General features: G+C 39.0%; 1 protein-coding gene across 1 annotated transcript in view; it reads right to left on the bottom strand.

Moving 5' to 3' along the window:
• Positions 1-18058, bottom strand: part of CFAP58 (cilia and flagella associated protein 58) — a 111651-nt gene that overhangs the window by 61677 nt on the left and 31916 nt on the right. Inside the window, exons 10-11 of the mRNA XM_050804910.1 lie at positions 9292-9453; positions 8208-8354 (exon numbers count right to left, since the gene is read on the bottom strand). Coding sequence (XP_050660867.1) covers positions 8208-8354; positions 9292-9453 — 309 coding nt within the window. The remainder of the gene's footprint in view (positions 1-8207; positions 8355-9291; positions 9454-18058) is intronic.

The following is an 18058-nucleotide window of genomic DNA, read 5'->3' as shown; positions in this document are numbered from 1 at the left end:
AATCTGCTGGCCCAGGTCCAAATAATACAGGACTCAATTGCCCTGTATTTTATTTTATTATGATGTTTCTTTGGAGCTTTATGTGTAGACACCTGATGGCAGAGGCCATAAATGAAACAAATATTAGCTAAAGTCAAACTCCGAGGAATTAGGAATAATTGATATTTTGTATAGAACATTTGTTCTAAAGCAGGATTTTGTAGAATGACATTAGTTCCAACTTGGACCCCATTATGGGGTAATAATTCATCTTTTGAATAGAGTATTACAGGGAAAGTAAGAGATGAGACCTAATGCCATCCTTTAAAGGGAAAGAGATGATGCACCAAATGGATTACACTGAGCCTTGCTAACACAGCCCATAACGCTCATGGGTGAAGCAATGTTTAAAATAAGTTTCTTGAGGTCCCGGAGCAAGATGGCCGAATAGGAACAGCTCCAGTCTCCAGCTCCCAGTGCGAGCAACACAGAAGATGGGTGATTTCTGCAGTTTCAACTGAGGTACCGGGTTCATCTCACTGGGGAGTGCTGGACAATTGGTGCTGGTCAGCTGGTGCAGCCCGACCAGCGAGACCTGAAGCAGGGTGAGGCATCGCCTCACCTGGGAAGCGCAAGGGGGAAGGGAATCTCTTTTCCTAGCCAGGGAAACTGAGACACACAACACCTGGAAAATCAGGTAACTCCCACCCTAATACTGCGCTTTACCAAGGGTCTTAGCAAATGGCACACCAGGAGATTATATCCCACACCTGGCTGGGAGGGTCCCACGCCCATGGAGCCTCCCTCATTGCTAGCACAGCAGTCTGTGATCTAACTGCAAGGCAGCAGCAAGGCTGGGGGAGGGGTGCCTGCCATTGCTGAGGTTTAAGTAGGTGAACAAAGCCGCCAGGAAGCTCGAACTGGGTGGAGCCCACAGCAGCTCAAGGAGGCCTGCATGTCTCTGTAGACTCCATCTCTGGGGACAGCACACAGCTAAACAAAAAGTAGCAGAAAGCTCTGCAGATGCAAATGACCCTGTCTGACAGCTTTGAAGAGAGCAGTGGATCTCCCAACACGGAGGCTGAGATCTGAGAACAGACAGACTGCCTGCTCAAGTGGGTCCCTGACCCCTGAGTAGCCTAACTGGGAGACATCCCCCACTAGGTGCAGACCGACACCCCACACCACACACGGTGGGGTACACCCCTGAGACTAAGCTTCCAGGGCAACAATCAGACAGGATTACTCGCTGTTCAGCAATATTCTATCTTCTGCAGCCTCTGCTGCTGATACCCAGGCAAACAGGGTCTGGAGTGGACCTCAAGCAATCTCCAACAGACCTACAGCTGAGGGTCCTGACTGTTAGAAGGAAAACTAACAAACAGAAAGGACACCCACACCAAAACCCCATCAGTGCGTCACCATCATCAAAGACCAAAGGCAGATAAAACCACAAAGATGGGGAAAAAGCAGGGCAGAAAAACTGGAAATTCAAAAAATAAGAGCACATCTCCCCCTCCAAAGGAATGCAGCTCATCACCAGCAATGGATCAAAGCTGGATGGAGAATGACTTTGACAAGTAGAGAGAAGGCTTCAGTCCATCAAACTTCTCAGAGCTAAAGGAGGAATTATGTACCCAGCGCAAAGAAACTAAAATTCTTGAAAAAAGAATGGAAGAATGGATGACTAGAATAATCAATGCAGAGAAGGCCATAAACGAACTGACCGAGATAAAAACCATGACACAAGAAATACGTGACAAATGCACAAGCTTCATTAACCGACTCGATCAACCGGAAGAAAGAGTATCACTGAGGATCAAATGAATGAAATGAAGTGAGAAGAGAAGTCTAAAGAAAAAGAGGAAAAAGAAATGAACAAAGCCTTCAAGAAGTATGGGATTATGTGAAAAGACCAAATCTACGTCTGATTGGGGTGCCTGAAAGTGAGGGGGAAAATGGAACCAAGTTGGAAAACACTCTTCAGGATATCATCCAGGAGAACTTCCCAACCTAGTAAGGCAGGCCAACATTCAAATTCAGGAAATACAGAGAATGCCACAAAGATACTCCTTGAGAAGAACAACTCCAAGACACATAATTGTCAGATTCACCAAAGTTGAAATGAAGGAAAAAATGTTAAGGGCAGCCAGAGAGAAAGGTCGGGTTACCCACAAAGGGAAACCCATCAGACTAACAGCAGATCTCTCGGCAGAAACTCTCCAAGCCAGAAGAGAGTGGGGGCCAATATTCAACATTCTTAAAGAGAAGAATTTTCAACCCAGAATTTCATATCCAGCCAAACTAAGTTTCATAAGTGAAGGAGAAGTAAAATCCTTCACAGACAAGCAAATGCTTAGAGATTTTGTCACCACCAGGCCTGCCCTACAAGAGGCCCTGAAGGAAGCGCTAAACATGGAAAGGAACAACCGGTACCAGCCATTGCAAAAACATGCCAAAATGTAGACCATCGATGCTAGGAAGAAACTGCATCAACTAACAAGCAAAATAACCAGCTAATATCACAATGACAGGATCAAGTTCACACATAACAATATTAACCTTAAATGTAAATGGACTAAATGGTCCAATTAAAAGACACAGACTGGCAAATTGGATAAAGAGTCAAGACCCATCAGTTTGCTGTATTCAGGAGACCCATCTCACATGCAGAGACACACATAGGCTCAAAATAAAGGGATGGAGGAGGATCTACCAAGCAAATGGAGAACAAAAAAAAGAGGGGTTGCAATCCTAGTCTCTGATAAAATAGACTTTAAACCATCAAAGATCAAAAGAGACAAAGAAGGCCATTACATAATGGTAAAGGGATCAATTGGCTAACTATCCTAAATATATATGCACCCAATACAGGAGCACCCGGATTCATAAAGCAAGTCCTTAGAGACATACAAAGAGACTTAGACTCCCATACAATAATAACGGAGGACTTCAACACCCCACTGTCAACATTAGACAGATCAACGAGACAGAAAGTTAACAAGGATATCCAGGAATTGAACTCAACTCTGCACCAAGGGGACCTAATAGACATCTACAGAACTCTCCACCCCAAATCAACAGAATATACATTCTTCTCAGCACCACATCGCACTTATTCCAAAAGTCACCACATAATTGGAAGTAAAGCACTCCTCAGCAAATGGACAAGAACAGAAATTATAACAAACTGTCTCTCAGACCACAGTGCAATCAAACTAGAACTCAGGACTAAGAAACTCAATCGAAACCGCTCAACTACATGGAAACTGAACAACCTGCTCCTGAATGACTACTGGGTCCATAATGAAATGAAGGCAGAAATAAAGACGTTCTTTGAAACCAATGAGAACAAAGATACAACATACCAGAATCTCTGGGACACATTTAAAGCAGTGTTTAGAGGGAAATTTATAGCACTAAATGCCCACAACAGAAAGCTAGAAAGATCTAAAATTGACACTCTAACATCACAATTAAAAGAACTAGAGAAGCAAGAGCAAACACATTCAAAAGCTAGCAGAAGGCAAGAAATAAGATCAGAGCAGAACTTAAGGAGATAGAGACACAAAAAACCCTCCAAACGGGCATCTGTAGTCCCAGCTACTTGGGAGGCTGAGGCAGGAGAATGGCGTGAACCTGGGAGGCGGAGCTTGCAGTGAGCCGAGGTCCGGCCACTGCACTCCAGCCTGGGCCACAGAGCGAGACTCCATCTCAACAACAACAACAACAACAACAACAACAACAACAACAACAAAAAACCCTCCAAAAAATCAATGAATCCAGGAGCTGGTTTTTTAAAAAGATCAACAAAATTGATAGACTGCTAGCAAGACTAATAAAGAAGAAAAGAGAAGAATCAAATAGACACAATAAAAAATGATAAAGGGGATATCACCACCAACCCCACAGAAATACAAACTACCATCAGAGAATACTATAAACACCTCTACGCAAATAAACTAGAAAATCTAGAAGAAACGGATAATTTCCTGGACACTTACACTCTCCCAAGACTAAACTAAAGGAAGAAGTTGAATCCCTGAATAGACCAATAACAGGCTCTGAAATTGAGGCAATAATTAATAGCCTACCAACCAAAAAAAGTCCAGGACCAGACGAATTCACAGCTGAATTCTACCAGAGGTACAAGGAGGAGCTGGTACCATTACTTCTGAAACTATTCCAATCAATAGAAAAAGAGGGAATCCTCCCTAACTCATTTTATGAGGCCAACATCATCCTGATATCAAAGCCTAGCAGAGACACAAAAAAACCCCAGACTTTTAGACCAATACCCCTGATGAACATCTATGCAAAAATCCTCAATAAAATACTGGCAAACCAAATCCAGAAGCACATCAAAAAGCTTATCCACCATGATCAAGTGGGCTTCATCCCTGAGATGCAAGGCTGGTTCAACATACGCAAATCAATAAATGTAATTCAGCATATAAACAGAACCAAAGACAAAAACCACATTATTATCTCAATAGATGCAGAAAAAGCCTTTGACAAAATTCAACAGCCCTTCATGCTAAAAACTCTCAATAAATTTGGTATTGATGGAACGTATCTCAAAATAATAAGAGCTATTTATGACAAACCCACAACCAATATCATACTGAATGGGCAAAAACTGGAAACATTCCCTTTGAAAACTGGCCCAAGACAGGGATGTCCTCTCTCACCACTCCTATTCAACATAGTGTTGGAAGTCCTGGCCAGGGCAATCAGGCAAGAGAAAGAAATAAAGGGTGTTCAGTTAGGAAAAGAAGAAGTCAAATTGTCCCTGTTTGCAGATGACATGATTGTATATTTAGAAAACCCCATCATCTCAGCCCAAAATCTGCTTAAGCTGATAAGCAACTTCAGCAAAGTCTCAGGATACAAAATCAATGTGCAAAAATCACAAGCATTCTTATACACCAATAACAGACAAACAGAGAGCCAAATCATGAATGAACTTCCATTCACAATTGCTTCAAACAGAATAAAATACCTAGGACTCCAACTGACAAGGGATGTAAAGGACCTCTTCAAGGAGAACTACAAACCACTGCTCAGTGAAATAAAAGAGGACACAAACAAATGGAAGAACATACCATGCTCATGGATAGGAAGAATCAATATCGTGAAAATGGCCATACCTCCCAAGGAATTTATAGATTCAATGCCATCCCCATCAAGCTACCAATGACTTTTTTTACAGAATTGGAAAAAACTGTTTTAAAGTTCATATGGAACCAAAAAAGAGCCCACATTGCCAAGACAATCCTAAGTCAAAAGAACAAAGCTGGAGGGATCACGCTACCTGACTTCAAACTATACTACAAGGCTACAGTAACCAAAACAGCATGGTACTTGTACCAAAACAGAGATATAGACCAATGGAACAGAACAGAGCCCTCAGAAATAACACCATATATCTACAGCCATCTGATCTTTGACAAACCTGACAAAAACAAGAAATGGGGAAAGGATTCCCTATTTAATAAATGGTGCTAGTAAAATTGGCTAGCCATAAGTAGAAAGCTGAAACTGGATCCTTTCCTTACTCCTTATACGAAAATTAAGTCAAGATGGATTAGAGACTTAAATGTTAGACCTAATACCATAAAAACCCTAGAAGAAAACCTAGGTAATACCATTCAGGACATAGGCATGGGCAAGGACTTCATGTCTAAAACACCAAAAGCAATGGCAACAAAAGCCAAAATTGACAAATGGGATCTAATTAAACTAGAGAGCTTCTGCACAGCAAAAGAAACTCCCGTCAGAGTGAACAGGCAACCTACAGAATGGGAGAAAATTTTTGCAATCTACTCATCTGACAAAGGACTAATATCCAGAACCTATCAAGAACTCAAACAAATTTACAAGAAAACAACAACCCCATCAAAAAGTGGGCAAAGGATATGAACAGACACTTCTCAAAAGAAGACATTTATGCAGCCAACAGAAACATGAAAAAATCCTCATCATCACTGGCCATCAGAGAAATGCAAATCAAAACCACAATGAGATACCATCTCACACCAGTTAGAATGGCAATCATTAAAAAGTTAGGAAACAACAGGTGCTGCAGAGGATGTGGAGAAATAGGAACACTTTTACACTGTTGGTGGGACTGTAAACTAGTTCAACTATTGTGGAAAACAGTATGGCAATTCCTCAAGGATCTAGAACTAGAAATACCATTTGACCCAGCCATCCCATTACTGGGTATATACCCCAAGGATTATAAATCATGCTGCTATAAAGACACATGCACACGTACATTTATTGCAGCACTATTCACAATAGCAAAGACTTGAAATCAACCCAAATGTCCATCAGTGACAGACTGGATTAAGAAAATGTGGCACATATACACTATTGAATACTATGCAGCCATAAAAAAGGATGAGTTTGTGTCCTTTGTAGGGACATGGATGCAGCTGGAAACCATCATTCTCAGCGAACTATTGCAAGAACAGAAAACCAAACACCACATGTTCTCACTCATAAGTGGGAATTGAACAATGAGATCACTTGGACTTGGGAAGGGGAACATCACACACCGGGGCCTATTATGGGGCGGTGGGGGGAGGGATGGCATTGGGAGTTATACCTGATGTAAATGACGAGTTGATGGGTGCTGACAAGTTGATGGGTGCAGCACACCAACATGGCACAAGTATACGTATGTAACAAACCTGCATGTTGTGCACATGTACCCTAGAACTTAAAGTATAATAACAAATAAAAAAAAGAAAATTTGGAAAAAAAAAAATAAGTTTCTTCTGATTCATTCAGCAATAAATAAACCCTATCCCACTACAAGCTCCACAGTGGAACAAACCGTTTTCTATAAAACTCTGGTTTCAAACAAGGAGTATAAGGGCAAAGTGCAGAACATTTTCCAGTTTTAGAAAATATATGTATATTTCTTTATACATAAAAATCATTTAATGCAGAATCTTCTATTCTTTTTCTATCATAAGATAGAGTGGCGGAGATGAATGTCTGAGACAGGTAAATACATCAGTTACAATATCCTTTTTTGTACATTCACTTTTGTTACAGTTTAATCTTCTCAAACAAAATGAGCTTTAAGTTAATTTAATGTAGTAGTTCTATTTCCATGAAAACCTATCATTAACTTGACAAAACTCATTATTAAACTGAGAGTGCCTATTTCAATCTATGGTATCTTAGAATCTAGGAAATATGGCATTGAACCTGCCCAACACTAGATATACATTTTCAAGACAGTGACTATCTTTGAAAGCTAATATGTGCAGAAACCAAGGTACCCAGTCTCTAATTTGTTGTAAACAGTTTCTGCAAGTAGCTCTTAAGAACCCATGAGCATTCTGCACATATATTTTCATAACAAAACTGGCATTATTTTCTTAGAAGTTTCTTTTTTAATCCTTGGTCAAATGGATTGGAAGGGAAACCTATTGGATTGGATAGGAAAAAGAAAAATACATAGTGAAGTGTATAGTAAAACATATTTGGTTAGAGGATTTAAAATGGCGTAATTATTTGCTTTGTATTCTTGGAAAGGGTCCTTATGTTAGTAGACATAGAATATTCTAAATTAGTAGATTTTAAAGGGTATGTCTTAGTAAGATATATGGAGACAGAGATGATCTCTGGAAGAGCAGCTGCAAAGTTCTTAGACCCACAGAGGTAAAGTGAACTACAAACCTGGACAAGGGTAAACCAAGTGAGAACAGAGCTCTATCACCCAGTTGATAAGACTGCAGATAGAAAAGTCACAGGCACACAAAGTAAAAAACAGAGGTACAAAGCATCACCTATAGAAGGCTCAGGGAGGAGTTTGGGAGGGTTGAGTGTGAGCACAATGGTTGGACTTGGTTGTGAATGCAGAGGGATTGTAGCGGGCATGCAAGTTCAAGGACTTCTTGGCACTGCTGACCTGCTAGGTTCTCTCCCACTGATGTATGATAGCCTGCATAAATGAAAGGGGTGTGTGTGCATCTCCACTACTCCCTTCCCCCATTCTACCTAGCAACGCTACCTGTAAGGAGCCCTGAACAAGAGATGGTAAAGCTCATCCTCCGGGTGCCATGTTTGCTTGGTTTGGATAACTAGCAACAGTGACCACAGGCAGACGTGGCTGTTCTCCCTGGCCCTCGCTACCTTCAGTGAGACTGGAGGTTGCCTAGGTAGGCTGATGAACTATTGGTCCTTTGCTTTTACTATGAGGCCAGTACCTTCAATGTTTCCTTTTCCTTTTCTATTCGCTGCTGTTCCAGGTGCAGCTTCACAAGTGCAGACTCTTTGGCAGAGATTTCTTCTTTCAGCTGATCTACCTGATGGGTCATAATCTTTAACTTTCTCTTCATTTCTGTTATTTCATCCTAACAAAATGGAAGGAGAAATGTTTGAAAGTGAATTAGACATCATCGTCCCTATGGAAGTTCAATATATATTTAAGAGCTCTTAAGGGACACTCTCTCAAAATAATGGTCTCTTGATCAATTACAACTGGGCTAATCCTTTGTCTCTAGTGCCCATCGACTTCAAAGTACTTTATAGTATATAGTATTAACTCTCAAAATATTCTCATGAGATACACACAAAATATGCATAATGAACATCATACACACACCTTATTCCTCCTTTTATGAAAGGAATTGGAAGCACAACAAACATATAACTAAAAGATTTTGAAGCGAAGCTCTGGAATTCAAAAGAGTATGCTGCTGCCCACTGAGTTATGGTAGCTATTAGCAGTTTTGAAAATTAGAAAGACAACCGGGCATAGTGGCTCATGCCTGTATTCCCAGCACTTTGGGAGGCCAAGGCAGGTGGATTGCTTGAGGTCAGGAGTTTGAGACCAGCCTGGCCAACATGGTGAAAACCCTGTCTCTACTAAAAATACAAAAATTAGCCAGGCATGGTGGTGTGCACCTGTAATTCCAGCTACTCGGGAGGCTGAGGCAGGAGAATCACTTGAACCCGGGAGGCGGAGGTTTCAGTGAGCTGAGATCATGTCACTGCACTTCAGCCTGGGTGACAGAGTGAGACTCCGCCTCAAAAAAAAAAGTAGAAAGACAAGAATAGTAATTCTACATAATAATTATAAGTAGAACCATGATCTCCACATCCTATTAAGATGTATCATTTCTATTTCAAATAACCTGATAGTTTTGCATAAATTAATCTTCTTTTCAGGTGAATTCCATGAGATTTTTTTTTTTATCTATTCTAAATTCTGCCATTAGGGTAACAGAAACTGTTTTAAATGCAGGGTGAAAATAAATCAAAATGTAAGGACATAAATATATTATTTACCTGAGCCTCAACCAGATTTTTGCTATACAGATTCCTGTCTGATCTCACAGCTTCATACAGGTTCTGTTGCTGTTTTAATTTAATCTCTGATTCAGCTATTTTTTTCCTGTAGTCAAAAATCTGCGTTTCACGAACTTTTATGTCTTCCATGTTCATAAGGACCTGGAGAAGAAAGAAGTATATGAAAATGGTTAAATAGCCCACCTGTGCTTACCGGTTCAGGACAAATGGAGTTTTTTATCTAAGGGTGGCTGATAGAGATGCCAGTAATCAGAAAATCTGACAGTGGCTATAATCACCGCAGTATGACACAGAAATTCAGCCCAACTGATTAGGGGCAAACATACATTTTATCTATACTAGAGTTCTGCTCAAGTATAAAGGCTTAACACAGTTATTCTGTGATCACAAGAAAGAAAAAAAACAGAAGAAATTCTTTCAATTCTGAAAACCTCTCCTGACCACCCTACCCCCGAAAAAGGGGGAAAAAAAATAGTCACAGGCTTAAATGGATCTTAACACAAAGCACTAAGAAAGATAAGAGATAACCTAGCTGTTTGGCCACACTGGCTGCTTATAGAGTTAACCATGAGAAAGAAAAACGGTCTTTGAACTTTGATAGCAATCATAACACTATCTTGCCAATGTCAAACTCATTCCATCAGGGGAACCGAAAAGGACTCTGTAAAAATGCATTCTTTTATGCACAAAATACTTCCAGGAAAGATGAGATGCAAGAACTACTGCCCCATTTTTGCAAGTATGAAAAACCAACACCTGAAATTCCACCATGAGTCAATACCTCTCAACAAGCCACGCACACAGTAGCAATGACGTCATCATGACTCTCCGCTGCAATGTCCACAGAAATTGACTTTTTAAAGATAAACTTCTTTAAAAAGTTCTTAAGAAGAAAAATGTTCACGAAGAAATCTGATTAAATCAAGGAAACTACAGTGTAAATAACAACTAGAGCACATAAGGAGAAAATTCTTAAGAAAATTTCACTGTTTCTTGGTGTTCCCTTAATTAATGGTTGCAATGGGAGGACACAGAGCAATGTGACAGAGCATGGAAGAAAAGGGGACACACATGAAGAAATAGGGCCATGTCTCTGGGCCCATGTCTCTGAGGAAGTGACAGTTTACCTAGAACGAAAGGTGGAAAAGGACTTCTTAGACCTCTGCCATTCTGAAATTCACCATGACTCAGGTGTGGGCTACTTGTGAGCAACATGTTCCCAAATTATTGCACTTACAAGAATCCATTTTTTTCCACTTGCAGAATTACTATCCCAGAAAATACATAAATGAGAAGCCCAGTTCTATTCTTTCCCCATCAGAGTTAATGATGGCTATTATTTTAAATATTTATCCTTTACATATTTAAATAAGCACCTTTCAAAATTTTTTTACAGGTGCTTAAGGAGGGATGGGATTGAATTTTAGTAAATGTCTTTCAATGTACATAATTTTGTATTATTCTTTCTTATTGGGTCAATTGATTTGACAAACTTAGTAACAGATTTTTCAATTTATTTATAATATAGTTCCATGTGCCACAATTTAAAATAAATTCATAAATGTGAAATATACATTTATTTTCCTTATTTACTTGAACTTTCTTTCTCCAACATCAGCCTCTCTTCTACACAAAACAAAAGTAGGTTAACAATCTACTATGTATTCTTCCATATTTTTCATTGGATTCTGCATATTCTATTCATGTCTATAACCTAACAATAATAGCTAATATTCATCAGTTACTTTCTGTGTACCTGACATTTTACATGTATTAGCTCCTTTAATCTCTCAAAAATCCTCTAAGATATGTACTGTTATTGCCTCCAATTTTACAAAGAAAGAAACAGATCAAAATAAGTAATATTTACAAAGTTATTCAATGAGTAAATAGAGAACTACACAGATTTGTTTGTTTTCTGTTTTGCTTTTTGAGGTTTGTTTTTATTTTTTAACCAAATGGGATCTTATAACTACTCTTATGCATTTTGCTTTTTATCATCAAATAATACCTTGTAGAAATCATCACTCTAATTCATTCTTTTTAAAGGTTGCATAATATCCTATAGCATGGGTGTGCCATCATAATTTAATCCTTCTCCACTGATGGGCATTAACTTTGTTTCCACGTTTTTGCCACTCTGAACCATCCTACAAGAAACATTTTTGTATGTGTATTCTCATGCACTTGTGCTTTTATTTCTGTGGATGGATTCCCAGGGGTGGAATAGCTGGCTCAAAAGACATACATATTTTCAACTTTAATAGATATTGCTAGATTGCTTTCCAAAATGGCTGTAACACTTTACATTTCCACACCACCAGCAAGAGCTTTCTTAATAGAAAACTATCCTTGCAGCTTCAGGATAAACCCTTTTTGGTCATACTGGATGATTCTTTTAATGTACTGTTGAATTTGGTTTCCTGGAATTTCATTTAGGATTCTGCATGTGTTTTCCCAAGTGATCTAGGCCTATATCTTTCTTTTCAGTTCTTTTTTAGTCTCAAGGTTTCTGCTAGTTTCATAAAGTGAATGGAGTACATTTCTGTTCACTCATTCATTCACTCCCCCATTTATTCATTCACTCAATGAACAGGTACTGAGGACCTACCTATCTATGGCAGGCACTGTAAAAGTATGTGTGATAGAAAGAAGAATAAGACACATTCCCTATCCTCAAGTTCACTTGCAGGGAGTGACTTCACCACAGAATGGATAATCAAGGAATGGATATAACTAGTAAACTGAGATATGCACCAAGTGTTATGGGAAAACCTAAGACTGAAAGGTTAATGCTTAATAGATTGAAAATACTTTCAACAGCATCATCAGCATTCAGAATATCAAGCAGCACGTTAGAGAAAGGAAAAAAATAGTTTGTTCAGTCACTTTGAGAGATGTTAGAACAAGAATAATTCTTTGCACAGGCAGAATAATGCCACAGAGAAAGGAGGTAGCCAGGGGCATCTCTTTTTTGAGCATCCAACTAGTATGGTCCATCTTTCTGCACACAACAGTGCACAAAAGTCACAAACTTGCTTCTGGATTCTTGAAGCTGGAGTAATAAGAACCCATCAGGACACCAAGAAGATAAAAGGGATTCACAAATATTGAAACTAGGGGAAAAGACAATTTACAAGCAATGTATTTCTAAGTGTTGGGACTCGGTTTATATTTATGGAAATCATTCAGGCCAAAGTCATGCAGAAGTTCAAATCCTGAAAATTCATAAAGTACATGGGTGTTAAGTGTAGCCAAACCTCTTGTCAGCAAGCTGCCCCTGTTAGAAGTGGTGTGTCAGAGACATAGGCTGCCAGCTTGGGGCTGGAGCTTAATTAATATACACTTTGAGGTACCTCAAACCAACTCATGAGATAAATCACATCCAAATATAGAAAGTTTTATTACAGCCAGTGAATTAGAGCTCCTGGCACTCCTAGGCTTCAGAGGAGTCCAGAAAATGCTTACAGGGCATGACAGAAGTACAGTCTCAGTTTATAACCTACTCCTACCTTTTCTTTTTCTGTTAAAACAACCTGCCGATAGAAATAAGAGTGAGATAGAAATCAATAACGTGTACAGGAAAACTGCAGCATAGCCAAAACATCATATAGACCAAGGTGGGATTAGAAAGTAGGTCATTGCATTTGGAACCCCTTAACGTACATTTGATGAAATATCAGTACAATAAACTTCTCAAATAAGTTTTTCTGACTTGATGTCAATGGTCTCAATGCTGACAATGCTTTTGCCTTCATAATGAAACTGAAAAACTCACTCTGCAAAAATAGAAAACAACTACGTGCCCCGGCCAGTGAAATGTTGAGTCTTCCCTATTTTTCTTGCCTTGTTATTTTACCCTCTATCTTGAATTTAGAGAGGCATATCTATGGCTTCGATTAATTTTTATAACATATTATATTATGAATGTGGGATATAATAATATCTATCTCACAGGGCTATTATGAGGATTTAAGTGAGAGAATATATACCTGTGCCATCATACAAGTACTTAGCATATAATAATTTAATCATTTAATAAATGTTAACAGGTTATTATGATAGTTTACATTACGTCATGTTACATAATACTAGTACTTTAAAAAGTTAATTTGATTTTCCTCCAAATTAAATCCTGTTCTGCAGGAAAAGTAATGATACGAAGTATGCTTGTTCTATTAAGACACAAAAAGCTTATAATTTGTGTTCCCTTGATTCCTCTCTCCAGGGTTCTGCTCAATTACAGAGGCTCTGTATAAAATTCAAATTAACATCAAAGAAATAGCAGCTTTATTTCATTATGAAGATACCTATCTAGTGGACAATATTTCCTTAATCAATTTTTGGTTTCTTTGCTTGCATTAAGTCCTTGAAAGCACATTATTATTCATTTCCTGGAACCTCTGTCCTGAAGAGCTTTGCTTGACACTGTTATAGGCCAATGAGCAAAGAGCTAGGAAATTTGTTGGTAGGGTTTTGTTGCAAAGAATGTTTTTTGGCATATCTAATGTCTGGGAGGTGACTGCCAGAAGTTTAATATTTGAAATCAAAAAGGTGGGAGATCCTAAAATGAGGCAAGTGCATCATGGGAAAAATGTTCAGCAGATTTAATAATTTACTAGGAATGGTTTTACCTAGAACATGCAAAAGTTCAGAAAGCAGGAAATATGGTAGACCACAATTTACCATGCCTGCCGTTTCTCATGCCTCTCAATTTACCTGAATAGTGAAATTTAGAGTGCAGCAAAGGAAAATCACGAGGATAAAAAGTGCTACAATCCTGGGGTAGGCTATCTTATGGTTTAACAAATGTTCATTCTCTCCCCTTGTCCCACAACCTAACGAGAGAAGTGCATTTCCCTTGCTGCTGATGTTAGCCTTGGCCATGTGACTCGCTATAGCCAATGGGAGGTCAGAATATTAGACAAGTAGACACGAAATGTGCTTGTATGCGTGACTTTGTCTCTTGTTCTCCTTCCTTTCCCCATGAGAAGAACATGTACATGGAGGATAAGAAACATGTGGTCCAGAACTGAGCCCAACCCACATCCCAGAACCAAGTCCAGGCAAGCCCAGGTTAGGTCAGCTGAACCTCTATCAACTGCAGGTGTGTGAATAAGAAATAAGTGCTTGTTTTTGTATCCTACTGAGATGTTGTGGCTATTTATCATGCACTATTATTATTGCAAGTGTTGACAGAGACAAATACATAGGAAAAGGTTTGGGATTCTGAGTCATCCAGTTCAGGCACAAAAGGGGATCTTCTTTCTCACTGGCAAATGCCAAGTTAAATGAATACAATATAATGTAGGAGTTCAGCATCTCTGGGTTCACTTTTCTTTCTCTAAGCAAGAAAGAACAAGAAGGCAAATGTTGTTGGCAAATGTTGATTCTGTTTTGCAGCTCAGAAGGAAGAAGAGATCAGGCCTGGAAGTCACTCACAGCTAAAAATGCCAATGATAATTCAGATAAAATCGTCCATCGTGGTAACATGTTTCACATGAATTTAAAGGAAGGGCAGACTCATAGTTATAAGTAAATATATTATTAGAAAATAACTTGATACAGATACTTAAAAGTGAGCCTCTGACTAGTTAACTCAGATGTCCAATTAAGCTTTCCATTCATTCTTAGTTCAAAAAATATTTGAGTATTTACTTAGTAAATAAGTAATATGAAGAACTCAAAATTGAATAAGACTTGCCCCCAAGAAGCCAGTGTTTAGAATGAGGCAGACATATGCAAATAACAGTTATGTGCACACAGGCCAGAGGGGAACCAAGTACAGAGGAATTAGACACCACTTTTAGTAAACCTTCTTGGGAAAGGTGGAATTTTATTTGGTCCCTGAAGGAAAGGCAAGGTTACTAATATTATTTATTTCTTTTTTAAATCAAGATACTAAAGTAATACATACCCATTTTACTTTTTCTTATTTTTATTTATTTTTTATTTTTTTAAGATGGCGTTTCACTCTTGTCACCCAGGCTGGAGTGCAATGGCACAATCTCAGCTTACTGCAACCTCACCTCCTAGGTTCAAGCGATTCTCCTGCCTCAGCCTCCCAAGTAGCAGGGATTATAGATGCCCACTACCACACCCAGCTAATTTTTGTGTTTTAAATAGAAACGGGGTTTCACCATGCTGGCCAGGCTGGACTTGAACTCCTGACCTCAGGTGATCCACCCACCTCGGTCTCCCAAAGTGCTGGGATTACAGGCATGAGCCACCATGCCCAGCCTATCCATTTTAGAATAGCTTAAAAAATACAAAAAAAAAAAAAAAAAAAAAAGCAAAAAAGGAGCAAATTAAAACAATTTGTATCCTTATCACCCAAAGATAACCACTATTAATATGTTAATATGGCTCCTTCCACTCATTTTCTTGTTAAAACAAAAAAGGGTAACTAGGTATCTATCTGTTTTTTCCTCTTGTGTAAATTCTCACAGAGAACTTTTCATTATTGTAGATGAAACACACACACACAAAAGGACTTTCCTCTTGGGCAAGTCTATGGAGAGTCTCCTGTCACTGATTTTGCCTGGAACATGGTCAGCCTGTGCAATTCTTTCTTCATCTCCAGAAAATATTTTCACACTACATCCTTGACTAGGGGCTCATTTCCATAATCAGAAACCAACTCTCTGTAGGCTGGTTTCTATTCTCTGTCCTCTTCTCTCTTATCTTCTCTATGATCATTTTTGTAGAGACCGGGTCTCCCATGTTGCCCAGCCTGGCCTCAAAGGATCCTCCTGCCTTAGCCTCTCAAAGTGCTAAGATTACAGGTATGAGCCACCACACCTGGCCTGATTCCGTTTTCCACAACATCAATTCTGTTCTTTACTAACTTTGGTGTGGATTTTAAATCTGCCATTTTTTTGTTGTTGTTTTTTGTTTTTTAGTTTTTATACAATTGATCCTTATTTTGTCCAACTCTTTCTTTTTATTTCATCTTTGCTTTTCCCTAGAGGTAACGCCATGTTGGATTTATAACTCAGGTGATAGTCCTCTATCCTACTGGAGTCACCTTGTCCTTTACAACAACAACAAGTCTAGACTTTCCATTCTGTGTGCTGGGAAGCCCCCAAACCCTCTAATATCTCCAAGAATTCTTGGAGGAATTGCATTTCTTCTACTTGCTGTGGCTCCGGTTTGCTGTTGCCATAGCTTTCTAGATTCTTGGGCGCATCTTGTCTCTTGCACATACTGTCCTTTTTCTGGGATGTGTCACTTCACATCCTCACCACCCCATGCCTGTGCCCCCAAAGTGCAATCACAACTGTAGGATTTATGTAGTAGATTTGTCACCAGAGGTTTGAGGAACTTAAAATCAAATATTGGACATCACTGTTTTCTGCAATTCCTCCATCATTCCTGTCTCTAGGAACTCCTCACTTCCAGCAGTGCCCAGCCTACTGCCTTGATGCTGATGTTGTGTGTCCTCCTCTCCCATTCTTCCCCATCTTCTCCCCATTTCCTGCTCACCACCCACTCCTCCTTTCCCACTTCCTGTTACTTCTCTCACATGACTGTGTTTCACTCTGGTTCATGGAGCCTCACCTTTCAAACCAAGGCAAGTATCAAGGTATTTTGCTAAACAAAGACTGTTCCTCCCACAAGTGGAAACTTGGCACCAGATTTTACATATTTACACTCTTTGAAGGAAGCCAAACCTTTTCTTTGCATTTTTTTCTATTATGTTAAGAACCTTATGAAATCGCTGATAGTCAATTGTTTCTTATTTACCAAAAAAAAAAAAAAAAAAACGATTTCAAAGGGTTCAACCTAAAGATCTTGCCACAGAAGAATTTTCAGAGCCAGACCTTTACCCTGGGGCTCCTAGAAGCCATTCTCTTTCTCTCGTTCTCAGGCATGTTTTCCCAAGGCTCCATTAGGCTGCTTTTTTCTTTATTCATTCTTGAGCAAGACAGGATTTACCGCAACCTAAGAACAATGCCACTAAGGTGAAGGGGTTTACCTTTCCCCAACTCTTAGTACCCTAGGGTGGTGGCAGATCCACTTTCAAATCTACAGCTGGAAACACAGTGACATGCCAAGTCCCAGTCCACCTCCCAATTTCTAATATTCTTTAGTGATATTGGAGGGGCCAAATTACGTATGTCTCCAATCCTTTTTGTATGCACACAGAAAAAACTGGAGACAAACTCTACAAATAATTTTACGTTATCTTTCTCAGATTCATATTAGAAACATGTTCCCATCTTTAAAAATAATTTGCAAGCACATGATTTTAACAGCTACATAATACTATGTCAAATAAATGTAGCATGATTTATTTAACCTTTTTGGGGGCTGATTCCTAGTTCTCATTATTATAAATTATGTTTTGAAAAAATATTCTTTCATATAAATCTCTCCATTTCTTATTTTTCATTAGATTCAGTTTTTCTTAAAAAGGAAAATTCTGGATAAAAGATAGATAAACTTGGAACAATGTATACTCACTTTAGAAGTAGATGAAAATGTCAGTTTCATGACATCTTCCCCAGCCTTTGATATTATTTCTCAATACCCTACAAACAGAATGCACATAAGGGAGCTTTTTGTTTGTGAGAATGAGGGTGTGTGTGTGTGTGTGTGTGTGTGTGTGTGTGTGTTGGACAGTAAAGAAAGAAAGAAATATGAGAAGGGGACAAAGAGACATACATATTCTTAAGAAGTCCAGAGATGCACAAGTTGCGTAGCAACTGATATATGCTGTCAGGGGTTAAGCAAGACACAGAAA

This window comes from Macaca thibetana, chromosome 9 (assembly GCF_024542745.1).
Source record: "Macaca thibetana thibetana isolate TM-01 chromosome 9, ASM2454274v1, whole genome shotgun sequence".
In the NCBI taxonomy this organism is placed as follows: domain Eukaryota; kingdom Metazoa; phylum Chordata; class Mammalia; order Primates; family Cercopithecidae; genus Macaca; species Macaca thibetana.
Note: the sequence above shows the minus strand (reverse complement) of the source record. Positions and strands in the feature narration are given on the sequence as shown.